Source organism: Lagopus muta, chromosome 20 (assembly GCF_023343835.1).
Source record: "Lagopus muta isolate bLagMut1 chromosome 20, bLagMut1 primary, whole genome shotgun sequence".
Taxonomy (NCBI): Eukaryota; Metazoa; Chordata; class Aves; order Galliformes; family Phasianidae; genus Lagopus; species Lagopus muta.
Genome location: NC_064452.1, coordinates 6,666,862 through 6,691,774, shown reverse-complemented (window position 1 = coordinate 6,691,774; position 24,913 = coordinate 6,666,862). Strand labels below are relative to the sequence as shown.

Sequence of the window (24,913 nt, the reverse complement as noted above, 5' to 3'; positions counted from 1 at the left end):
CAGACATTAGATTTCATTGGAAACAGGCTTGAACCCTCTTTACATAAGTAAAGTTTTTGCTAATTAGCTGACAGTCTCCTGAAAAGCAAAGTAGAGAAGCAAGTTGACACAGAATCTGTCACATCTTGAATGCTTTATTAGCTTGATGGTTGTCAAGCCTTAATGTTCCTAGAATTAATTTATTCAACAAGTAAATATCTCCTTTGAGAAACTATTCTTGATGAAAGTCAAAATGTTTTCCTCCATTTTTTATGAGTGTAATACGAGATTGCAAAGGCTTGAAGTTGTGCAGAGCATTGAAGACACAATTGGATTAAATGTGTTTAATGAAATACTAACTTAAGCTTACCATTTTCTTTCCTTTTTGTGTGAGCAGTGGTGGATATGGAGGACACTAACTTCATGCCAGTGAAAATGCTGAAGCAGGAGGTTAAGAACACCTTACTCAGCGGAGCAGCAATCTTTTTCCCAGACAGACAAACCAGGAGAAACCAGCTCTTTGCCATGATGGTAAGCTATTAAATGAGAAATAAATTGTTTACTGCCTGTTTTCTTTATGCAGAAAGCAGCAATCTGAGTTCTTGTTGCCAAATATTACATATATGCTTTGTCCCATTAAGCTAAAAACAATTGTTCCTTTGCCTCTTTTTACCACCCTCCCCCTTGTAGCTATGCTGCTTTTGTGCTGCCAAAAATGAATAGTGAAGTACAGAAATGATAGTGTTTCCTCATAGAGGAGGGGTATGGTACACATCATGCAAATAAATCTTTTTCTTCTAGAAAAACATCACAGAGCAAGAGCATAAGCAATCTGTACATCTTGCCTTCAGATCCTTGTGCACCCACTTCAGGTAAGAGGTCTTGAAACTGAAAAGAATTGTCTGATAACTGTTAATAAAATCATATTTGATCCTTGTTATAAATGTAATTCCACTGAAAATAATTATTTGAATCAATTAACTGACTTTGCTTTAGAAAGGAGAGTACTGCAGTTAAGGGATTTATTAACAATACAAAACAAAACGTAAAATATCCAAGATAACTGTTGATGCTGAAATCACAGCATGCTGCTGGTGGGTTTTTGCTAGCCTATCACCTACTTATTTATTTTTAAGGATCTGTTTGGGGTCTTTGTAGTGATGGTTTGATCAATTTGGATTTGTGAGAGCCTTTTCCAGGAGAACCTTCTTTTTATTTTAAAGTCGTGGTGCAGTAGGATCTCTACAGGTTAATCTTCCTCACGTGGATAACTAAATTTGTATTTTGGAACTATGTGGCTTTTTTTTGTTGTTAGTAAGAAGGTCTTTGTTTTGTAGTGATCAAGACCCAGGTGGACTCTTACTATTGCCAGAGAAGGGAGTTTCTGCAAATTTTGACATAAGTGAAGTGCTGTCAGTCATGGATACCCTTCTACTGGTGGCAGCAAGAGAGGTAAGTGTTTTTGCACTGCTCCTGCTTCTTTGCTGGGATTTCTTTCTGCATTCATACTCAAGCTGCATGCAGAAGATGTATTCTTAAAGCAGCTAGTTTTCTCATGCTTCTGGATAAAGCTGTTAATGTCTACTGAGATGTGCAGGGTTAGGTCTTCCAACTGAAATGTTTTCCTTTCAGCATAAGTATTTCATAATAGGAAGGTAAGTAATTAGGGAAGGGTGGGCTTTTGATATCATTTAAGAGAATACATGTCATCCTATGAGTGCTAGGAAACAGAAATAGTCACCTCATGTTGTGAGGTTAGAATTGGTCATGCATTCAGGGGAGGTGTAAATGGAGGTGTAAATTTACATATGCAGAAAAAGTCTGCTGAGAACATAGAGTGATTCATGTGTAGCTGCTTCTACTTAAAATTGTGACTTATCAAAACAAAATACATTACTTGCTTCATGGAGTTACACAGCTTTGTGATAATAGATGCTATTTGTCAGTTGCTTTAGTCGTTTATTTGGGAAGAGTGGGCTGATAATCTCAGTCATGGTTAACTTAGTACACAGTGTGTCATTCTGCAGCAGAAGAGATACCCTTTTGTTCTGTTACTTTTCAGTGTGAAATGATGATGCTGGATGTTGCGCAGCAGGAGAGTGGCACAGTCCTGTCTTCCCTGTTCTGGTCTGTTCAGGGCAGCCTCCTTTCATGGTGCTACCTGCAGCTTAAGGGGAGCGATAGCTCAGCCAAGGATCTTGCCATAGAAATACTGAAAAACTGTAAGTGATGGGGTTGAATACAGAGTTAAAGGTGGCATAACACAGGACTTTTCAATGTGATTTAACAAACAGCATAGGATGGGTTCACCAGATTTCAGCAGTTGCCTGAAATCTCTCGTAGAAGGAGTTTTAGGCAGTATGATATGGTGATATGCCTGTGATATAAAGAAGAATTTTACTGATAAAATTATGTTGGGAGAATCTTCAGAAAACACTCCAGTGTGTTTGGAGACTAAACTGCTGAAAGAAAGAAAAAAAAGAAAAAAAGAAGAAGAAAAAAAAGCTTTTACAGACATTCATTTGAACACTTTGGCTTTTTTGTATGTCCCTTTTTGATGTGTCCCTATTTGTTGTAGTCCGTATTTTCCTAGATGTTTGTGATAGCTCAAAGAAAGGAATTGCTTAGAGATGTTCTACTACAGCATATCTCAAAAGTGTCTTTATTCTAATGCATTACACTGTGGAATAATTAACTGGGCAATGGAAATGTGATGTCTGGAAGGTTATGTGAGATCGCTTCTTGTTTATGTTATTTGTGCTTCTTTTTTATTTCTGCTCTCTAGATGTGGGCCAGTTCCTGACAAATATCAGAATGATTTTGCAGTCACTTTTATCCCAGTATAGTGGCAAAACAATAGTAGAAAAAATAAGTAATTCTGTATTTGCTATGGCAACTCGTCAGCTGGTAAGTGAATATTGGAGTTTTGTGCTATATTCTGGGTAGTGTGGCTACTGTTACATGTGTTTTAATGACAGCTCTGTTTTCCTTTAGGTCATCTTCCTGTTGGATTTTTGCACTTTAGACATTCCATATTGTACTCTGCTACAGGAATTCAGCACTTTGGTAGAACCACTGAAAAAGCTTTGTAGTGAGCCTCATAAGGTAACTAAAGATACAGTTCCAACATGTGAGCATCTACTTCTTCCAAGTTTTGTTAATGCATTTGAACATTTTGCTTGATTGCAACTCTTGTCAGTTCTTCTAATGTTCTAAAAGTGACCTTTTTTAATGCTTATTTTCAAGTATGTGTGCATAGATGCTGTTTAATTGTACCACAATTATGCAGTGCTTTACAAAATATAAAATAAACCAAACAAGTAAGCACAGTGAAACAAAAGGAAAATTGCAAGAAAGGCAAAGGCAACTCAGGTCTGTTGTTGAGAATTTTGAAAGGACATGGAAAACATTTACAGGTAATGAAATGTCCAATGATGTATGAAGAACTGGAAATACCTCTTCTGATATGGGAGTTGTGTGTATGTCTAGCAACTTGAATGAATAGACACAATCTAGTGTGATTTTCTTTTTGTAATGCTTTACATTTTCATTATACAGATGGAAATTGAAAGCTGGCAGCAAGAACAGCCCGTCGTCTTGCGAACGTGGACTGTGGAATCTCCTCATAACTATGAAAATAATTGCCATGAGGTCTCAGTCTTCCTGTGCCATGGGGCAACTTACTTTGAGGTGGAATTTGATGAAAAATGTGAAACTGAAAGGAGGTAATTTAATCTTGTGCAGTGCTGAATTCTAATAGCTACATGAAGATTCCAACATGCATTTGCAGAGGATGAAGTCATGCTCCACTGTGCAAGGAATACTTCTCTCGCTCCAAGAATGCCATTTCAATTTCTTCTTTGTCCTGCTTACCATACAGGGTGTTATTCTGAATGTCTTAGTCTTGTGCTGAAAGGCACCTCTCCTCACAATTGAGCAGGCAAGCTGTTTGTATGACTCTGAATCTTGCTTGCTTTGATTGATCTTGCAGTGTTGCATTGCCCACTACAACTTATAGTTTCTAATTGTGGCATTTATTTCACCATCTTTAGGCTGTGTTTTTTCTTTATATTTTTGTTTGTTTGTTTGTAACATACCAGGTTGCTGTTGTCTTAAGACATATGCCAGGTGTTAAAATTGGTATCCATTACTGATTCTGAAGGGTTGGGAAAGTTCTACATGAGAGCAAGTCTGTGTTTGCTGAAACTGTTGCACTAAAGCATGAAATAAATTCCCTAGCAGTCACATAAGCAATGGAACTGGAACTGTGCTTCTGTAACATGTGGTGGGGTACTTGGACTCGGAGGTGATGGACTCATGAAAATCCAAAAAGAAATGTTTTCCCCAAGAATTTACAAAGTAAATTTGGAAGTAACCAATTGTAATTTTCACAGGTATGATTACCTGGAGTTTACTGACGCCAGGGGTGCAAAAACTCGTTACGATACAAAGGTTGGCACTGAGAAGTGGCCCAAGGTGAGCACCTTTAAAATTCTGAACCAAATGATAGATCAAATCTTTGGAAATCTTGTGATTCCAATGGAAAAGCTGCTGTCTAAAATCATGTCTGCTTGGGTGATTAGTCCCAATCAAGGATGGGGGAAGAAATTCTGTAATGATGCAAGCAAGGGGGCGAATAAGTAAAGAATCCTGGTTTCTTCCTGTAATCAAAGGAGCAATTCGTCATAATTGAAAATAATAATCAGATTTAATTGCAATAAACTATGTGGGTAAAATTTGTCCTTTGGCACTCTGCCCTTGCAATTTTTAGCATCATGAGATGAGCTTGATGCTTCCTGTGGCTACTCCCTTTCTCTGATGACACCTGCTCAAGTGGGATGCTTCTGCATTGTTGTTTTATGGCATCAACTTCAAAAGCTTGATCATCTATAAAATGTCATATTAAGATATTGATTAAGAAACATTGCTGGCTTATACTATGGGTTTCTCATTCATGTGGTGGGGAAATTAAATCCATTATGCAGAAAACAATATTGAAAAACCGCAGTTGCTGAAGGAAATTCATTACCCTGATACGTCTTCCTGTCATATGTACATTTGGCAAAATGACTGTTTTGTTGCTCTGTAGAAAGTGACCTTTAAGGCTGGCCCACGGCTGCAGTTTCTCTTTCACTCTGACAGCAGTAATAATGAGTGGGGCTACAAGTTCACCGTCACTGCTTACGGCCTCCCCGATGTCGCCGTTTCTTGGGGCTTGGATTTACAGCTTCTAGTGTGCCGGCTGATGGGGCGCTTGGCTTCCCGAAGCATGGCCCTGAAATCTCTACGAGGTGAGTGCACACCATCGCTCCTGAGCTCGTGGTGCCACGTGGTACCTTTCCTTTTGCAATTGTTTCCTAGCGCTGCGATTCAACGCGTTGGTGGAGGTAAGATGGAGCCAGAAAACTGGGGGTGGGAAAAAAAAAAAACAGCATAGAACAAAAACTTCAGTGATTTAAAATCTTAGATGTGAACATCTGGGGTTGATTTAAATTTGAATTCACAAACTGAGGTTGGCTAACTCCAGAAATAGAGCGTGCCTAGGGTTTGGGCCACTGACTGGTTGGGGTGCTGGTGGGCATGTGCCTCGAGTACTGTTTTGGGCCCTTTGCTACAAGAAAGATGTTGGAGTGTGCCCAGAGAAGTGCAGTGGAGCTGAGAGGGGTCTGGTTCACAAGTCTGATGGGGAGTGGCTGAGGGAATTAGGATTGTTCAGTCTGGAGAAGGCTCAGGGGAGGCCTTACTGCTCTCTACAGCTGCCTGAAAGGAGGTTGTGGTGATGTAGGGTTGCTTCCTGTAACTCTGATAGGATGAGAGGTGATGGCCTCAAACCACCAGGAGAGGTTCAGGTTGGATATTGGGAAGAATTTCTTTTCAGAGCATTCATGCAGTGGCACAGCTATCCAGGGAGGTGGTGGGGTCACCATCCCTGGAGATGTTCAAGAAATGTGGAGATGTGGCACCAAGGGATGTGTTGAGCGCTATGGTGAGGGTAGGTTGGGGTTGGGCTTCGTAATCTTAGTGGTCTTTTCCAATCCTAATGCTTCTATGATTTGAAGATAAGATGTGAGATGGATGCCATAAGTAAAAATAGATGTAGTTGTTTGTTCTTTCATTTTAAAACCAGACCATTTTTAGTTAGCTTCCAAAATCTGAATTATTTTACTATTTGGAAGAAATGAAACGTAGTTAAAGTGTTCTGCTGCAATCAAGGAGCCTTTACTTGGAAAGTCAGGTGTGTGCTTACCTGTGAACTTAGGGAACTAACTGATTTGTTCTTACCATGGACTCATTAACTCCTTTGTAATATGAGCATGCTTACAACAAGCAAATTATTACATGTATTCATAGGAGCAGAAAAAAAACCTCTTAAACTATCTTGGAAATTGGTGGATTTCTGTGCTTGTAAGTAAAGCAAAAATGTTCAAGTGAAAGTTCGTTCATGGTGTGAGATACTGGTGCTGTCATTGCAGAAAGAGTACATCTATTTTCTGCACCATGTTAGAGAAATGGAAGTTGGAGAATGTTGTTCAATTACTTGTTCAGTCATTTGATATTTTTTTTTTAATCCTGTGAACGTTTAACTTTTATGAACTAATGAAAATAATGTAAATGAACACAGCTGCTTAGTAACTGAAGTGTCTGTTCTGAATTTCTTGCAGAGCTAGGTAGTGAAGCAGATTTGCCCCCTTTGAAAGTAACATCAGTTCTTAATTCTCCATTGTGGAAACCTGTCTTCAGGCATCAGATGTGTCCTGAGGCAGAGCCAGGAGCCAGTGAAACCAGCAGAGGACACCAAGATAAAAAAGAGGTACTTAGGTCACTGCTTGTGTTCTATTGGCTTGAAATCTTTATCATACAACTTCATCTAAACTGAAACAAGAATGCATGTGCTGTTTGTGCTGTTGTGCTACAGTTGTGACCATCTGCATCAGATGTTTTAAATATCAAAAAGAGAAACTGTTGTTCCATGCCCTTTTATTGTTTTCCAACTTGCAGTCTTATAGTGCAAATTGGCCTACTGTAGAAACAGTCCAGAACAATTTTTCACTCCATATTAAAGTAAATGTTTTCTGACGTTCCTTTCAGGCTAGGAGCTCTCACCAGGACGAGTGCCGTAACTTTCTGATCGACTTTGCCAAATCAGATCCTGCCCAGGATTTCAGTGGGCAAAAATCTGAACTTTTCAAGGGACTTGTACAGACATGCAGAAAACAGACCCCAAAAACAGATACCGTTGCTGGTTCTACTGTTGATCGAGCTGTGAACTCAACGTTTGCTGCTTTGGTGTATCTCACTCCAGCTTTATATGAGAAGCTTCAGAAATATGGTAATTCTAACATTAGACTATCTTAATGAAGACTTTATGTTTGTGAGGGGCTGTCTTATAGTTCAGGTTATAAACTTTGAAAAGATGAGTTTAGTGTGATCACTTCTAGAAAGATGTTTTCTCCTACACAAAGAAGTCACCCTTTAGGCAGACTAGATAAGCCTTATCTCTAGAGTGTGTGCTTTATTAATATATGCTTTTGTCTTCAGAACTCTGTCCAAATATTAATAGCCATTCAAAAGTACTGATGAAGCCTTATTATAAAGGCACATCAAGAGAGTATTAATTTCCTCTGTGTGGCCCCCAGTGATTAGCAGTTCTTAAATCATTTTGTATCTACTGGTGCAATTTCTGAAAAGCTAGCATCAATTTGCACAGATTTTTAAGCCTTGGTTGTTGGGGAGGTGTGAATTGCCTCCCAATATGTCATACTCTGGAAGTTGACTTTGATCTTCAAAACACATCCATTTACTTATTTAAAATGAAGGGAAATATATTGCTTGTAACTTGTAATAAAGTACATTACACAATTTTTATATTTTAGTAGCTAAAATGAACAGCTTCTTAATTTACTCCATATTTCCATCAAGCTCACTGGTATATTTAAAGTATTGGATAATAAGGTGGTTCTTGGTTTTGAAGGCTTTCATGTAGGAGAAGCTAAGCACCTTCAATTCCTGTTGCAGCCCTGAGGCTAAATGTATTCCTTTGTGAGCTTTAAAGTTGTGTGAAAATGATTGACGTAAAGACTGACTCAATGACTAAAGGGGTTACTGCCTTCAGTCATTCTGTCTGTCTGACATTTGATATAATTGTCTGAGTAAGACTGAAAACTGTGGTAACTCAGGAGTATTTTAATGAGTGGGTAAGACATCTGTCCTACTGTTAAGGGGTTCATCTGTCTCAGTTGTGCTGGGGCAGACCAGCTTCTGCACTCAGGCTGACGTGGGCCGTGTCAATTATGGACATGTAAAGAAGAGGAAAAAATAAAGTAGAAGTTGATCAGTGAGAGAAAGGAGAGCCTTAGCAGGAACATCTTTCTCCATAGTTATCAAGATAGTTTTGATGGAAACTATTTTGTCATGTTTAATTTTTGTAAGCTGATCTTGAAAGTCTATTCCAGAAATGCATTTAAAAAAAAGAGAGAAAGAAGATTAAGCTCTGCAGATGTATTTGATTAAGTTAATACCACGCAGTTTTGATCATTCTCCTATTAGCTTGCCTTAGTAATATTTGCATATGTTATAGGGTGAGGTTTTTATTTTCCATGAATGCAGGCACCAATTTTGGGAGAGATGAGAAAGAAATTTGTAATTTAACTTTGCAAATAGCTCTGTCAAGGTGCAGCTAATGTATTCAAGGTGCAGGAAAGTTGGCAGATTTTATTTGTTATTTCTCTTACAGGCATCATTCCAAATATTGACTAAGAGACAAAGGCTCTAGCATAACTTTTTAGTTAAGTAGTCAAGTTATGTAAGAAGGGAGCTGTAAATAAAAAGGACTCTTCTTTCTCTCATTTCCAGTCAACAGTGGAGGCAAGGTGCCTTTGAGTGATGAGTTTGCACAAGTATATTCCCTGGCTGATTCAATTAGAATATGGATGGTAAGATCGCTCAGGAGGATATCTGTTAATGTTGTTTACCTAAATACATTGCAGTGCACTGTTATGGAGCTGTGTGGAGCCATGTTTTCTATTAGATTCTAGGTCCAATATTTTCACTTAGGAAGAACATATAGTCTTTCCTAAGCTTTGAACTTAAATATTTAAATGCATTCTTACATTCCTCTCCTTCTCTCAGCTCCAGATGTTTGATCATGAATGTTTAGGACTGAATTGCACTCAAAATCAGTTATCTTTGTTATGTTTCAGCAGGTTTGTGTGTTGATAGTTAGGAAGGTTCTTCCATAGCAGCGAAAGATCTTTGGAGGTCTAGCATAGAAATAAATGTCTTAAACGTTATTTTTCACCATTCCACAGCCCTTACAGAAAAGGAAATAATTGCATCTTTGACAAGCAAGTAACTGGCTGCAGTTCAGGATATGTTCTTTGCACATAGTGTTCCTCTAAAACATAAGGCTCATGTCAAGAGCCCATGTCAGCAGCTCACAACCTGGTGAGAAGTGTCTGCATCATCACCTGCGTCTGCAGAGAGCCAAACTTTACTTGGATTTCAGTAGTCTGCAGGAGATTTTAAATGTTAACAGCTGTGTGGCCTTTGAGAACAGCCAATTTAAGTCTGTGGCCCACTTTTCTGTTGCTTTTATCAGCCTTTCAGCCTTGAGCTGGCCAGTTTAACCGTTCTGGTCACTTCTGGTCTTTCTGTCCTGTAGGATTCCCTACAGCATGAATGTACACTGCAGATGCAGTGAGTACAGGTGTGTGTCAGTATGGGTAACAGCACTGTACTTGTTGCCTGACAGGTGATGTTTGCATTCCATTTGCATTCTGTGTAGAGGCTGCAGTGACAATGTCAGTGCTCTCAGTTAAATGACAAAGTGCTTTTAGAAATATTACCTCATCCTAATTGTACATATTTTCCTGAGAGGAAGGGGTGCTGGAGAAGCCTTTGTCTTATAGGGCAGAGGATGCACACCCTGTCATGTGGCAGGGAAGGGTTGCAGCTTACCAAATGAGCATCTTGGTACAAGGCTGCATTACCTGCTCTGAGCTTAGGTACTGCTCTTTTAGACTGCTTTGTTCTGTAATAGAGAATAATAAATAATGTCATCTGCTCCTGAGAGTAAATTCCTTTAATGCAGTGCAAGCTTCTTAGTGCCTTGCTGTATAGATATGTAAGGAGAGTCATGTTTTAACTATTTTAACATCCTGTCTACAGTTGGAAATGAAACAGAAATCCCTGATGGGTAGGGGGAGTGATACTGAGGAGAAGCAGAGCACAGAAGCAAGTGAGGTGAACCCAGAAACTCTTGGTAAGTGGTGCCTTCTGAGTGCATGAGTGTTCCAGGTGGTTTAGTAAAGCATTACCTGGTAAATCTTAGTAATTACATTTTCAGTAAGAGGTAAGCTAGAGACTTGGGTTACTTTTTAATTATTTAGGAGATAAATTAGTGTAAACTATTTGAGCTGAGATTGTGTTTTGCTTTTCTTTTCTTCTTTTTAGAAAACAGAAAATTGTACCAGGAGTGCCTCATCGCTTAGGTCACCTGGTTCTGAACTGTAGTTATCTGCTTTTGTAGAAACTCGTTACATTAACTGCCATTACAGTAACAGCTGATTGTTATTAGAATAAAACGTGTTTATATTGGCTACTGTATGCTTGTGTAGTTAGCATGTGGAGATCTGGAATTACATAACTGGTAGCATCATGATCTATATACTAAAACAGCATTGTCTATCTCTCTTCACTGGGAAGAAGCAAGATAAATTACTTCCTCCTTAAAAAAGATAGCAAGTTTGGTGTTCTGTTGCCATTACTTCAACACTCTTTTTTTTTTTATCCTGCAGCAAAGCTTTGTATGCAGAAGAGCCTTTTGTTACTGAATTTTTTGCCTGTGAGAGCAAAGACGAAAGGTTCAACTTCAGACAGTTTGGAATCCCAGGATGGTGGTAACGTTCACCAACATGTCACTGATAAAAACCAAAGGAGAAGTTCTGTTGTAGAATCGGACTTCCAGGCTGCACACTCATCGTCTTCCAATGGAGTAACTCGTTCTGTTTCAGTAGAGGGGGAGCAAACAACGCAATCTGATACTAAGATTAAACAAATTCCTGACCCTCTCCAAACAGAAGAGGCATCTGCATTTCATAGTAAGCCTTCTGAAAATACAGCTTCACAGCAAGATGATGTATCATCACCTCCTTCCACTCCCACACGAAAATCGCAGTTCAGCCGTGGAAGACTAAGGCTGCTGTCTTTTAGATCAATGGAGGAGCCAAGAGCTGTGCCTACTCTGAAGGAGAAATATCCTGTATTGAAAAACATTTTGGATTTTATTAAGGATCAATCACTTTCCCATGAAAGGTGAGCAGATTGTAAATGCTGTCAATTACAAAATGCCAAAATTTGTCTTCACACTCTTCAGATAGAATAAAACATAATTTAGCTGCAAGACAAAATGAAAGAGAAGAAGATTGTACCTAAATTGTTCTCAGGTTTATGTATCAAACCTCAGTTGTCCCCAGCCATGTTCACGTTTGTAGAGAGCATGATTTCCTTTGGTTCATTTCTGTCATGCAGAATTTTTAGAATGTGAAGAACAATTACGTGGCCATTTCTTACCTTTCTTCCTGAAATGTTTCTTGGGGGTTTTGCTTCCTATCTACAGATATGGAATATAGAATTTGTTATTTATTGATAAAAGTTGCATCTTTCATTGCATTATATATTATATATTATATATTATATATTATATATTATATATTATATATCATATATCATATATCATATATCATATATCATATATCATATATCATATATCATATATCATATATCATATATCATATATTATATATTATATATTATATGTATTACATTATATATGTATATATTACAATACCCAGCATTCTGAGAGTGTAAATTGAAAGAGACTTCCAGAGTCCATTATGGTCTCTCAACTTGCACTGATGCAAAAAGTGCTGGATTCCATTTGAAGTTTTATAACTCACTCCTACTGATATTAGAAGTATTATTACCTCTGTTATAAATCACTACTGTACTATAAGGCTGCTGAAATAGAATGGAAAATATAGATACTAATTTCTTGCACCTTTATTTATTTATGTACTTATTGTCTTACCTGAAGCAAGTTTTGAAATCCTCATTTTTTTTTATTTTTATTTTTTTGCTATTGCTGGTTTTGCTCTTCTCCAGTGTTTTAAAGGTTCTTGCTTTGAGAAAATCCCAAGGGCAGAACATTTTGGAAGTGCTCAGGACAATCCGCCGGTGCCTGGATTCACTCGGACAGCCCCACTGTTTCCATCCACCCTGTGTGCTTTTTCTTTTAGAACTTCTGGCCTGTCAGAAAGATTTCACAAAGTAAGTAGTTCTTAGACAAGTCTCAGCCATGTGGTATGTTGGAGCGTTCTTCATCTAAGCTGAAACAAGTAAAGTGTTGCTGCTTATTATCCATATGGATGACTAAAATGGGACATGAAGATTAGCTTTTACACTGCTGTGCCTATCTTGCACATTTCATTAAAAAAATGAATAATTATTTTCAAGTGGGACTCAGTTGGGCCCACTCAAGTCAGTGGGAATCATGTGGTTGAATATGCCATGGATACTAGTATACATATAGACAGCTTTACACTTCTAACCAGATCACAGCAAACAAAATGATTGCAGGGTCTGGTTATTACTTTAATTTAAATTCTCATCAAATTGTTTTCTTTCTCATCCAGTAAAGCAATAGTAATCTAGCCTATTTTTCTGGTTACTGGTACAGGGTTCTGTTACTTTCCTTTGAAAGTGCCAGACTGCATTTTAAACAAGGTTAGCATCACATGCACATGCAGCAAGTGCTGAAAGTGTTGCTCAGTTCTTCAAGATGGACAACTCACACTATGTAAGATGTGACAATGAATTCTAGACTGCTAAACTGCCTCTTCAATTTCTAGCTACTTTGGAAACTTGGAAGGCTGTGGTGCTGTGCTGCACAAGGAGATTCGGGAGTCCTACTATCAGCTTGTTTTGTTCCTGGTAAACTCTGTGAAGGGATTTAGTGCCATTAATGACAGGTACAGCGCGTTGCTCACCTGAGTAATGTGAGATCTTTTTTTCTGTTTTTCTTCATCTCTTTCCTTCTCATCTGTTGTTTAATGTCTTAATCCAGTTTATTTTGCTTTACTTACAAAACTAAATGACGAATTTTGATCTTGTGGCCAAAAATGCTAAATTATATTTTTATGAATACTGAGCATGAAAGCATAATAGGTTTATTGCTGTTAAAACTTTGGCTTATTATGGCATTCTGTGTTATAATTTAGCCATGTGTTCCTGAAGCCTTAGGAATAAAATACAAGAAATAACAAACTTACTGCAGAATAGGTTGGTAAGATCGATGCCACAAGAAATATCACAATCTTCAGCCACACTCAAACTTTAAAGCTTATGTTTTGGTAATATTTTAGCTATAAATTGCAACAGTTCTAATAAGTGTCATAGAGGAATTTGAAATTTTGAATACAGCATCTATTTCCCTGCTAATATCTTCCAAATCCTCTGTCCAGTATCACATGAAAGTGGCAGACTTTAGGGTAGAGGTGTCATGTTTTGTTGTCTTGTTTTGGTTTTAGGTCATTACTTCCTGCCTTATCCTGTGTGCAGACAACTCTCCTTCACCTTTTGGATATGAGTTGGGAACCAAGTGATCTTTCCTTCTTTGTTGAGATTCAGTTACCGCAGCTCCTTATGACAACATCACAGGAAAACATTAGTATTCATGATAGTGTGATCTGGTGAGTCAGAAAGAATGGAACCTTTACATGGTCTTAATTATTTATATCATTTTTTACCAAGAAAGATTCCTGAACTGTCTGTTGGAGTAATAAAAATATTAACTATTGAGTATGGCAAAACATGGCCAGTGTTCAAGTGTTTGAATTTTTTGCAGCATTTCTAGTGCAAAAGCCATTAAAATCTGTCTTGTGAGCAAATGTAAAAGCCAAAAAGCTATGGAAATTTCTCACCTGATTTGCCAGCATTGCTAAAAGCAGTTTTGTAAATGTAGAATCTTCTGATTTCTGCATTATGCTTCCAGTATGTGTTTAAGAACGTGTCATAGAGACAAGGAGGAAGTGTCTATGTAGTCGTTTGTTAACCCAATGAAGTGAAATTCTCACAACAGTGGGTGTTTTCTTTCAGTTGTAGCACTTTGGTTTAAAAGAAGGAAATGAAACCTACCCCAAATTATGTAAGAGGGAAGCCTGGTTGTATTTGAATCTAATGTTGAGCTTGCATTTCTTTTAGTCAATGGAGTGAAGAAGATGAAATTGCAGACTACAAGCAAAACTGTGAGTGGATGGATGAATGCCAGGACATAATGTTTGAGAGCTGGTATGAAAAGATCGCTCAAGCTGACCCAGAGAAGCAGAGAAAGGTGACCTCATGATTTGCTTATTTATTTGCAGAAGGGATAAAGTAGGAGGCTTTTAAAAGCATTAAAGGAGAGAAAGGCATCTGGCTTAAATCAGTTCTTCATGAGTTGGATTCCTGGCTCCTTGTAGGCCTTCAGAGGTCTGAAATGATGAAGAGATCTGAACTGTTGGCTTTTTTTTTTGTTTTGTGGAGAGGGAGTGTTCTCCTTTCTGCCTATGAAGCGCTTTCTCAGAACTTAGTACTCAGTAAACCATGTCTGTTTATTCCCCTAGATGCACATGTTTGTTGCCCGTTACTGTGACTTGTTAAATGTGGACATATCCTGTGATGGCTGTGATGAAATTGCACCGTGGCATCGCTACCGCTGTCTGCAGTGCAATGACATGGACTTATGTAAAACTTGTTTTCTTGGTAAGAATCCCTTAATAAAAGCTCTCTTAGAACTCTGTAGTTGAAGGGAAAGTAGTTTCTTTAAATTATACGTATGGTGAAAAATGGAAGATTTTTCTTTTCAACATTTTAGAAACGTTAGGCTTTTTTTTTTTTTTCCTAATCTGAATGTGAACTTGAAATTAAGAAATCCTTTATCAACAAAACTTTTCAGAGAATTCTTAACATCTTGTTCCATAGGTGGAGTTAAACCTGAAGGACATGAGGATGACCATGAAATGGTTAACATGGAGTATGCCTGTGACCACTGCCAAGGAGTCATCATAGGTCGGAGAATGAACTGCAATGTGTGTGATGACTTTGACCTTTGCTATGGATGTTATTCTGCTAAGAAATACTCTGACAGGTATTAAATATGTGATATTTTTTTCCTTTCGCTTTCCTTGCCAGAAAAGTGATAATTAGCAACTTAGTACAGTCAGTCATTCTAATATCACTTCCTACCAGTTTGCATCTGACATCAGAAAATCTAATTGATGTCCTTGAATGAAACATAGCAAATGTAGGACCAGTGCAACAAAAAGTTCTGTAGTTTGCAAACCTGCCCTGAAGCAACAGAATTGCAACCATTTTCTGGCCATGGCTGTGAAAGCTGAAGAGGGAGAGTTAGCCACCCTGGGTTAACAGGATGAAGGAGCAAATACAGTGCTGTGGTTTGGCAATATAGCTTTCCACCTGTGACACCAAATTTCTTTCCAAGGTGCATTCGTAGAGCAGGATCTCTTGGGACAACTCAACTTCTGTTAAGTGACACTTTGAGTTGGCGAGGGTTCGACAGTTTACAGCTCTTAAAGGTCAACAGTTTGAAATTGTGGAACGTATTGGGTTATGCATAGCACTGTGTAAAGGTATTTATTGTCACTATCTACAATGGTTGTCAAGAATGGGTCTGCATTTCAAACTTCCATATTACAACTTTTTCTTTCAGTCACTTGCCCACTCACAGCATCACAGTGTATCCAATGGTGACGATTCGAATCAGTGACCGACAGAGACTCATCCAGCCGTATGTCCACAATTATTCCTGGCTGTTGTTTGCAGCTTTGACTCTCTACAGCGCAGATCTGGCAAATGGGGAGCAAGTAGAAGGAGAGAAACTAGATTCCCAGGTCCTTAGTCATGCCAGAGTTCTACAGCATCAGTGCATACAGCTCATAGGAGACTGTCTGATGAAAGCACAGCAAGGAAAAGGTGAGTCAGCTCCTCCTTCATTGAAACAATGGTTTCTAGCATGTGCCAGAAAAGTCTGTGATGGCTCAGTGTGAAGTTTCCAAAGGAAAGGGGAAGCTACTGTGTACTTCACTGAAAATAATTGTTTATGTAGAAAGCAAATGCAGAACAAGTGTCATTTGGGTTCGTTGGAAATACGGAAAATAGGTGCTTGAGGAAATTAATTTCCTGCTTATATAAATACCAAAGGCATCTTGGCAACTCCTTGGGTTTTATTTTTTTTTTTTTAATTTTTTTTTAATTTTTTTATTTTCTCCCTTACAAATGTTGTAAACAGATTGATCTGACTTCATGTTCTGTTACTGACATGTTACTGACAGTTGAAGGATTTGAAGGATAGCAAACAGCTCGGTGCAAAATGCTTTTGATCCTCATCACATTTGCAAGAGCTTTTTAATCTTATTTCTAGCATGTTGCTGGGATGGGGCCCCTTTGCCTAGAAATGAGGATTTCTGTGAACTAAGACCTACTTACAGATACTTAAAGTGATACACTACAGATCTGTGTAGAATATATCCAAAATCTTACATGCAATGTCAGATGGATTTATTGGCTTTTTTTTTTTTTAACAGTCTTAGTAAAGATGCTGAAATACCATCAGCACACACTTAGGCACAGTCATTATTTATCTGTTTTTAATGTAGTTTTATTGTACAGACGTTGAAGTGGTCAGAAGTTTAAAAGGAAGAGTGCTGGAAGGTAGCCCCAGTGCTTTTTAAAATTAATCAGGACTTTCTGCCTCTCTCTTTGTGAGGCAGAAAATGTCACCACCTGTTCATCACAGAAGTATTTAATGGCTGTACCTAAGTAAGGGAACATGGTGGAGAACATCTTTTTGATGGAGTTGTACTCAACAATGTTAAAAAAAAAAAACCAACAAAACAACATGTGGAGAAGTTTACAGTTCTGTTTCAATATGTTTTGGTCCTGCTTTTTGCCCATCTTACTACTCCAAAGCTAAATGGGTTTTGTAACTTCTCTGCTTTCAGGTCTGAAAAATTTAGCTCTCCTCTGCATGTTGCCAGAAGGTGAATCCCTCTCAGAGAGTGACACTGTTTCAGTCAGTCCTCCCACAGATGGTGCTCCAGAAAGCCATACTGCTGATAAAGCAGGGAAGGGGAAGGATGAGAAACCAAGCACTGGCTCCTTTATGCATAGTAATGTAAGTACTCATTATGCACAGAGCCCCTGATATTAATTAGCTGTGTGACCTTCCGAAGTTAAATGTCCTATTCTGGATATGTAACTGAAATAGTGAAAATGATGGACAGTAATGATTTCATTTGTAGGTAAAAGTTGAGAATGGTTCAGGGAGAGAATGGTTGCTTGGTTTGTTTTTAATTAAATAAATCCAGCCAATTCAATTTTGATTTGCAAAAATGTTGGAGGAAAGGGGCAAAGGACATTTCTGAAAGGACTGCAGTTTCCCTAGTTGTAGCACTATGTAGGTATGAAAAAAGACTTTTCTACAGCTTTATAATGGTGTATAAAGCTGTGGCAGTGTAATAACCTTATGCACAGAGATACAAGCAAAACAGAAAAGCATGTAGCTACTGAATACGGGTGCTTAAGGCATAAATATATCCAGTTAACCAGTGCAAGGTTTTGGTACTTCAGGAGAAATGTTTGTCAAATGCAGATTGCTTGCTATCTCTTTGTATGGTGTTTATGCAGGTATTAAATTTTTTTAATCTTTCAGTACCTTTGTTTTATTTGTAGGGGAAAAGAGACACTCACAATGAAATCCAGTCTCCTGTGGGAGATAAAGTCCAAAAACATGGAAGTGGAAGTGATCATAATACTGTGTCTGCAAAGGATGCTGTTTTGAGACAAGAATCAGAGCTGCCTATGGAAGATAGCATTACTCCAACAGGTAAAAGATTATTTCTCCTTTTCCCTGTCACAGAAACATCCATGCATATGCAAAGTAAACAGCTGTATTTTTTTTATTATCATTCCTAACCCATTTTTGTGTATTTGCAAATGTCTTTAATGGAAGCGAGCTCTTTGCATTGTGAAAAACCTGCCAAGCATACTGCTTTGAACAGCTGCTCCCTTGCCATCTGTTCAGAGGCTTCTAGAAATCAGAGTAGGGTTCCACTGATAAATATTCACACATAGATGTGATACTTCCTATTGAACTAACACAATACTTGTGTGGTCTTATGTATTCAGAGCCAGAAGATAGGTGCTCTATGCTATTAATGACTAGTATTGTTAGAGTTACAATAAGAAAATGAATCAGTCTGTAGTACTGTTCAGTAGACACTTTTGAATGAATCAGAGAATGGCTTAGGTTGGAAGGGACCTTAAAGGTCACCCAGTTCTAGCCCCTCTGATGGTGTGGATAAATCCCTTTACCTGCTATCTTTTATACACTTCCATAAACAAATCCTTAAGCTTTCAACCATATCAATTAAACTATCCTTTTTTTCTGTTAATTTTTATTTTTATATTCTGTTTTAATTTGAAAAGTAGATGACTGCATTTCAGAAGATTCAGCTCAGAAGCAAGCAGAGAAGGTTCTGATACCTAGCCAGGAACAAGTTTTTGCTGAATGCTCTCAGAAGAGGATCCTAGGACTGCTGGCAGCTATGTTACCACCTTTCAAATCAGTGAGTTCTTTTTACTTTCAGATACAGATGTGTCGTTTACTACACGTTACAAATCACACAAGCAAAATTCATGGCAAATTACATGTTATGGGAGAAGGGCCCTTCTTGCTTACACATTGCAAAAAGCAGTTGTCAGAATCAGATGTCTTAGGCCAACTCATACTGCTAAGAAACATAAGGCCTCGTTCCCAGGTGAGGGGAAGGGGAAGGGAATTGTAATTAATCTTTACAGCAGCCTACCTTCACCATTCAACACCTGCAAACTTTAAACTGTCACCTTTAGGTTTACATGTCAGGTTCTACTACATGTAAACCTAATACTACTGAATAGTTTGTACTGTGCCTTCTTTCAGTTTTATGAAAAACTCATACGGAAAATCCTGATATTATAAAGCTGCATGGAGATGTGAGATTTGCAGTTTTGTGCCAACATAACTGAAGTGTATGGGTACCTTGTTTCTCATTTCCTTTTGCTCTATGAGAAAGAGCATTATAACAGAAGGTTTTGTACATGCTATGGCTTTGACTAAAAATCCTGTTTATTTCCCTGTCTTACTGAGATTTTTCTTCTTCCCTAGGGCTCTACTATGTCTTTGATTAACCTGGAACAGATACTGCCACTGATGTTTCAGGTTGTCATCTCAAATGCTGGCCACCTAAATGAAACCTACCATTTAACACTGGGACTTCTGGGCCAGCTGATCCTGAGACTGAAGCCTGCAGAAGTGGATGCTGCAGTGACTAAAGTCCTTTCAACCAAGCATAGTTTATTTGCTGCAGGGGATCCATCTACAGTGCCAGAAGGCTGGAAGACAACTCATCTTCTATTCAGTCTGGGAGCTGTGTGTTTAGACAGGTGCTTTTTTAATTGAAACCTATTAGTTGCTCTCTGATGACTAGCCCTAATCAATGTTGCGCTTGTTAATTGTGGCAGTATTGTTTTTCACTGTGGTTAAGTTTTATGGGGGAGGTTCAAAAACAAATAGACATGTAAAAGGCAGAATATCCAGAGGATCATCTGAGAGGAAGGAGCTTCTCAAAGACTAACTTTAGAGCAAGGAGACAAGCCTCTCTAGTTATTTGTGTAGTCCACAGAGAGTGCAGGTTGTTCTGTGTGTGGGAAACAGACCACTTTCTGTTGTGCAAAGAAAATATCTTAAGCTCTAAACTAAAATTAGGAATTCGAGATCATAATGTTCAGGCAAACTTTTGAGTTGGGACTGTAAACCTGTTAACAAAAATAGAATGTTTATGCTCTAATGATGAAAAGCAAAAGGGAATTCATTTGTCAGCTGCGATGAAAGCTTCAAATATTTGGAAAAATACAGTTGTATTAATGCTGTGAAAGATACAGTGATGACAGAGTAACAGCAATACGATGTCTGGGAGGAAAATAGTTCCAGGTAAGTGTCTGGTCAGCCATCCTAACCTGCACTGCTTTTGCTTTCCAGTCGTGTAGGTCTGGACTGGGCAAGCTCCATGGCAGATATTCTTCGTTCTCTGAACTCTTCTGCTCAGTGGCACAGTGTCATTGCTGCTTTCACTGACCACTGCATCAAGCAGCTTCCATTCCAGCTGAAGCATACCAATATCTTCACTTTACTGGTGCTGGTTGGATTTCCTGAGGTAAGTGGCCTATCTGTAGCAGAGGAAACAAAATTGGTTAGAGTTTCTAGTTTTCTGTTTCTACATATTACAGATGTTATCAGTAGGAGACATCCCTTGTAAGCCCTTAAAGTATGGTGGGTGTCAGAGCTCGTATCTTTCTACTCGCACACACTTAATGCTTATCTAGTGAAGAATAGTGTGTCTGGGTTTGCTTTTCATTTCCTCAGATACTGCTTTAAACTGTGTTGAGAAAACCAGCTTAGTGTGTTTGGGTATCAAAAGGGACTTTTTGTAGGAGTAAAGCAATCTCATTCTGGTATTAAGCTGTTTGTTGCAGCCATTTCTTCTTAGAAATGAATTGCCATTCTCTAAAGATCAACAAATACCTGGCAGCAATCAGGTTGTTCAGCTAGTTCAGCAAGTGTAACTAACATAAAATATGACTGCTTTTTTAAATAAGAATTCCTAACTGTAACTGAAATTTCTGCTGCAATTTCAGGTGCTGTGTATGGGGACTCGTTCTGTGTACATGGATAATGCTAACGAGGCTCATAATGTGATCATCCTGAAGCATTTCACTGAGAAAAATAGAGCTGTTGTAGTAGACATCAAGACACGAAAGAGGAAAACAGGTTCTGTCACCTTCTTATTTTATTAAGGAATCGCAGAGTTTTTCCTTGAGGTTCTTAAGGATAGCCAAAGGCATGTTTCTAACAGAACACTTCATGTGGGTCTGCAGGGTTTGAGCTCTGCTACAACTAAGCCCCCAAATTTTCTGCTCACAGGTTAAACCAAATTGTGAACTGTAGTGAAGTTTATGGAGATCTTTCCTTTTAAGAACTTTTACATTTATTTTTAGTCAGGAGAGGATTTAGGAGACTGTCAACCATCTTATTAATTGAGTAACCTCAGAAATAGGCCTTTGATTAAGCTTTGATTATCTGTTTTAGAGGTTTGCTTATTGCTTTTTAAGTACATTTATAAAGAATGAGATGTCTTTAAACAACTGCAAACGGATCCTTAAGAAAAGGATAATATTTGCTGATACACAACATTTTAAGATGAATGTAGTAAACTGACTCTTTTCTGTCTTTTAGTGAAAGACTACCAGCTGATTCAGAAATGTGAACAAGAAGGCAGTGATTCCCAGGCCCAGCTGAGACAGTACCTCCAACACTTTGTTCTTATATGCACACACCTTTTGCAAACCACCATAGACAGCAGTTATGCTGAAGCAGTGGAAGCAACGTGGGTCTTATCACTTGCTCTAAAGGGGCTTTACAGAACACTCAAGGTATTTTTGCCTGACATACAGAGTATAATAATAGATCAGTGCCAGAATCACATCATAGAATCATAGAGTTGTTTGGGTTGGAAGGGAACTCGGAGATCATCTAGTTCCTACCCCCTGCCAACCACTAAATTGGGCACTGGATCAGGCTGCCCAGGGCCCCCATCCAGCCTGCCCCTGAACACCTCCAGGACTGGGACACCCACAGCTCTCTGGGCAGAATTTGTATTCTGCCTTCCTCGAGGGCAACGTTTGTGTTGTCCAACCACATGGGGAGACAAACATGAGTTCTTTTTGCACTCAATTGTCTCTAATACCTAATGGATTGAAGCTCACTTGCCCCTTTCCTTGTTCCTGAAGTACATGAAGAAGGAGGTGTGAGCAAGATAGACAACCAATTAGTACTGTGCATTTACATTGTATTTTTTGTTTTCTTTCCTTTTATTTTTTTTTTCCCAAGGATACAAATGAAAATATTTCCTACCATATGTAGGCTATGTGATAAGTCCCTGTAGGCACTGTGATACACTGTTCTGTTCCCTTATTTACCTATTTATTTGCATGTCTGTCTGTATGTTTAGATTCATGGTTTTCAGGAGGTCCAAGCTGCCTTTCTTCAGTCTGGTTTACTCAAGCTTCTTGTGAAGAAATGTAGCAAGGGAACTGGCTTCAGTAAGACGTGGCTTCTCAGAGACTTGGAGGTAAGACAGAAGTTGGGCTTCACACCATGGCATGAAATGCTAATGCTGTTGCACTTTCCTTTTATGAAGCAAATCTCAGGAATATTCCTAATTAGTCTTTATGGAAATGTCCAGTTCCCGTGTCCCCAGATCTGCCTTTCTGTGTTCTGTCTGTAATTGAAGTAAATTTGCAAGATAATCACTTACTCAGTTCTACATATCCACGCTGTTCTTGAAAGTTCCATGCATCAATTCTAAAAAAATAATACTAAAAAAAAAAAAGTCACTTGTGTTATTGACTGGTGTGTAAAGTGTTGTGGCAGTGCAATATGGGAACACCATGGGCATGTTCTTTCTGAAAGAAAGCTTAACTGCAGAAAGATGAAAGTGGTTCAGTAATTAGTTGTGTTTTATTATAGGCATGGGGACTGTGTAGGGGCAGCACTGAATTAGTGGTGAGAGTCACCTCTGCTCAGTTTCTGTCTGAGAGTCCTGAAGGTTTTGCTGTACTGAAATGGTTAAATAACTGTTTTCTCAGTTTTTTACAATTTCAGGTTGTATTTTAACAGCCTGAGAGGTGCAACTCGTTTGTGAAGTGGGAATTAGTTTGAGTTCTTGTTAGAGATGTTGAGGTTTTGTTTTGCTTTTTGTTGTTTCTTAGGTGCTGTTTCTTTTTAGAAAAGCTTGTGTTAAACTCTCCCAAGTCTTATAATGTTCTTCTAAAATGCTGGTTGTAGAATAGGCTAGTAATATCTGCTGCTGTCACACCTTATGGTACCTTTTTCTTTGTAGATTTTGTCAATAATGTTGTACTCTTCAAAGAAAGAGATCAGTTCCTTGGCTGAACGTGAGGATACTGAACTGGAAGAAAGGGAACAAGATCAAGATGTGGAGCAAACCATTGTTGGTCCTGCTGATGTAGAGCAGAACAAACTCGATCCTCTGGAGGGTTTGGATGAAGCCACCAAAATATGTTTCTTGGTACCTAAACTTATTTTTCACGTGTTGAGTGTTACTACAGATTTGCTAGTTACATAAAATACTTGGTTGTTTATCTTGCTGATTTTCTTATACGTTTGTAGACTATAGGTCTATGATTTCAAGAAATAGAAAGGAAGGAAACAAAAGAAATAGAATTTCACATTAGAACCACTGTAATTTTTTTTTCATTTTTCCTAATCCGGATATTATTAAATTCATTAATTCTCTATCTATATGATAAACAGGAAAATAATAACTAGGTCACTCTTAAAGAAACTCATCTTTCTTTTTCCCCTAACATCTTGGGGTTTTTTTCCTTCTTGCTCAGATGACACACGATGCACTCAATGCACCTCTCCATATTCTACGAGCCATGTATGAGTTGCAAATGAAAAGAACTGATTCTTTCTTTCTGGAAGTTCAAAAGAGGTATGTGAAGGACTGGATCCAATCCAAAAACAAAGCTAGTAGATGCAGGTGATAAGTTAATATAGGAAAGATGCTGAATAGAAATTGTTCCGAGGATATGACTTGTTTCTCATGGGTGGGAAGTTAGAAATTGAACTCCTGACGAGTTTTAGTTGACACATCTTCAGAAATATGTTGCATGTTCTTTTAAATAAATAACTCCCATATGAAGAGCTACTATATCTGTGAATTATCCTAAATGAGGAAGAATGAACAGACCTTCCTGTGACTTCTAATAATAAAAGCATGTCTTGGAGCCGTCGTGTTCCTACGGAGATAAACAATTTGCTGTAAGACCTTCTGCTTATTAGAACAGGGAAGCTACTTAACATACAACGTGCCAAAAATAGGTAGAGTTTAATTAATCTTTTTAAAGCAGAAAGTAGGAAGAGTTTTAATTTGTGTTAACTTAACTTTCATTAATTTCCAGATATATTTATGCATTTGCTTTTGGGTTTGTTTTCTTTTTTTTGAGGTTTGATGGAGATGTAATTACAACAGATGAGAGGATCCGAACCCTGGCTCAGAAATGGCAACCCAGCAAGCGTTTGAGGTTGGAGGAGCAGAGCTCAAAAGCAGTAGATACAGATATGATCATCTTACCATGTTTGGTGTGTATCTCTCCACTGAAAGGAGTGGTTTTGAAATGATCAGCTTAGGCATTGAATAACTTCATTTTTATTTTTTTTTTAGTAAATTCAGAGATAGATGTCAATTTAATTTTTTTAACTCTTGAAGTAATCTGTTGCTCATGTTTTATGCCAGAAGGAATGAGCAGGTGCAACGAGAATCAAGCATTTCTTCCTTGTGGCTCCTTCCTTAAGGAAGTAATAGAATTTGACTCTCAGGTCAGGAAAAGAAATTGTGATTGCAGGCTGTAATACCTTCTCCTTATGCACGGGAGATTGTATCTAATTGCTGCAAGTTTATATGGTAGCTGTTACTGTTTTACCACGTTATTGCTATCTTACAGTAACTTCAGCAGAACAAGGAAGCAGCGTTGTGTTGCAATGCAGATACTGCACTTGAGGTTTTGCATTCAGCGGTGTGCTTATACAGCTTTTCACTTTAATTTGGGTGCTGATTCCATGTGGTGTCACCAGCACAATAGTCTATCAGCTGCGTCACAAACAGGATTGAGTGCTTCCTGAAGTAGTTTCAAGCAATTATAAGAAAAAATGTTGGATGTTAATAGCAGTTCACACAGGGTTCATCAAATCTGC

The 24,913-nt window shown here is 38.3% G+C and overlaps 1 protein-coding gene across 2 annotated transcripts in view; it reads left to right on the top strand.

Annotated features, from left to right (window-relative positions):
• ZZEF1 (zinc finger ZZ-type and EF-hand domain containing 1) overlaps positions 1 to 24,913 on the top strand; it is a 53,660-nt gene that overhangs the window by 17,336 nt on the left and 11,411 nt on the right. The window contains exons 16-47 of one of the 2 annotated variants that reach the window (XM_048967042.1): positions 377 to 510; positions 781 to 851; positions 1,317 to 1,431; positions 2,042 to 2,201; positions 2,765 to 2,886; positions 2,974 to 3,084; positions 3,538 to 3,704; positions 4,374 to 4,455; positions 5,069 to 5,270; positions 6,642 to 6,790; positions 7,069 to 7,309; positions 8,833 to 8,912; positions 10,147 to 10,240; positions 10,776 to 11,292; positions 12,142 to 12,306; positions 12,888 to 13,007; positions 13,566 to 13,727; positions 14,239 to 14,368; positions 14,640 to 14,778; positions 14,998 to 15,163; positions 15,746 to 16,008; positions 17,037 to 17,209; positions 17,767 to 17,920; positions 18,523 to 18,662; positions 19,241 to 19,518; positions 20,114 to 20,288; positions 20,770 to 20,902; positions 21,368 to 21,564; positions 22,143 to 22,262; positions 23,034 to 23,222; positions 23,551 to 23,651; positions 24,166 to 24,301. In XM_048967042.1, coding sequence (XP_048822999.1) covers positions 377 to 510; positions 781 to 851; positions 1,317 to 1,431; positions 2,042 to 2,201; positions 2,765 to 2,886; positions 2,974 to 3,084; positions 3,538 to 3,704; positions 4,374 to 4,455; positions 5,069 to 5,270; positions 6,642 to 6,790; positions 7,069 to 7,309; positions 8,833 to 8,912; positions 10,147 to 10,240; positions 10,776 to 11,292; positions 12,142 to 12,306; positions 12,888 to 13,007; positions 13,566 to 13,727; positions 14,239 to 14,368; positions 14,640 to 14,778; positions 14,998 to 15,163; positions 15,746 to 16,008; positions 17,037 to 17,209; positions 17,767 to 17,920; positions 18,523 to 18,662; positions 19,241 to 19,518; positions 20,114 to 20,288; positions 20,770 to 20,902; positions 21,368 to 21,564; positions 22,143 to 22,262; positions 23,034 to 23,222; positions 23,551 to 23,651; positions 24,166 to 24,301 — 5,186 coding nt within the window. The remainder of the gene's footprint in view (positions 1 to 376; positions 511 to 780; positions 852 to 1,316; positions 1,432 to 2,041; positions 2,202 to 2,764; positions 2,887 to 2,973; positions 3,085 to 3,537; positions 3,705 to 4,373; positions 4,456 to 5,068; positions 5,271 to 6,641; positions 6,791 to 7,068; positions 7,310 to 8,832; positions 8,913 to 10,146; positions 10,241 to 10,775; positions 11,293 to 12,141; positions 12,307 to 12,887; positions 13,008 to 13,565; positions 13,728 to 14,238; positions 14,369 to 14,639; positions 14,779 to 14,997; positions 15,164 to 15,745; positions 16,009 to 17,036; positions 17,210 to 17,766; positions 17,921 to 18,522; positions 18,663 to 19,240; positions 19,519 to 20,113; positions 20,289 to 20,769; positions 20,903 to 21,367; positions 21,565 to 22,142; positions 22,263 to 23,033; positions 23,223 to 23,550; positions 23,652 to 24,165; positions 24,302 to 24,913) is intronic. The other variant, XM_048967043.1, reaches the window with a different exon arrangement.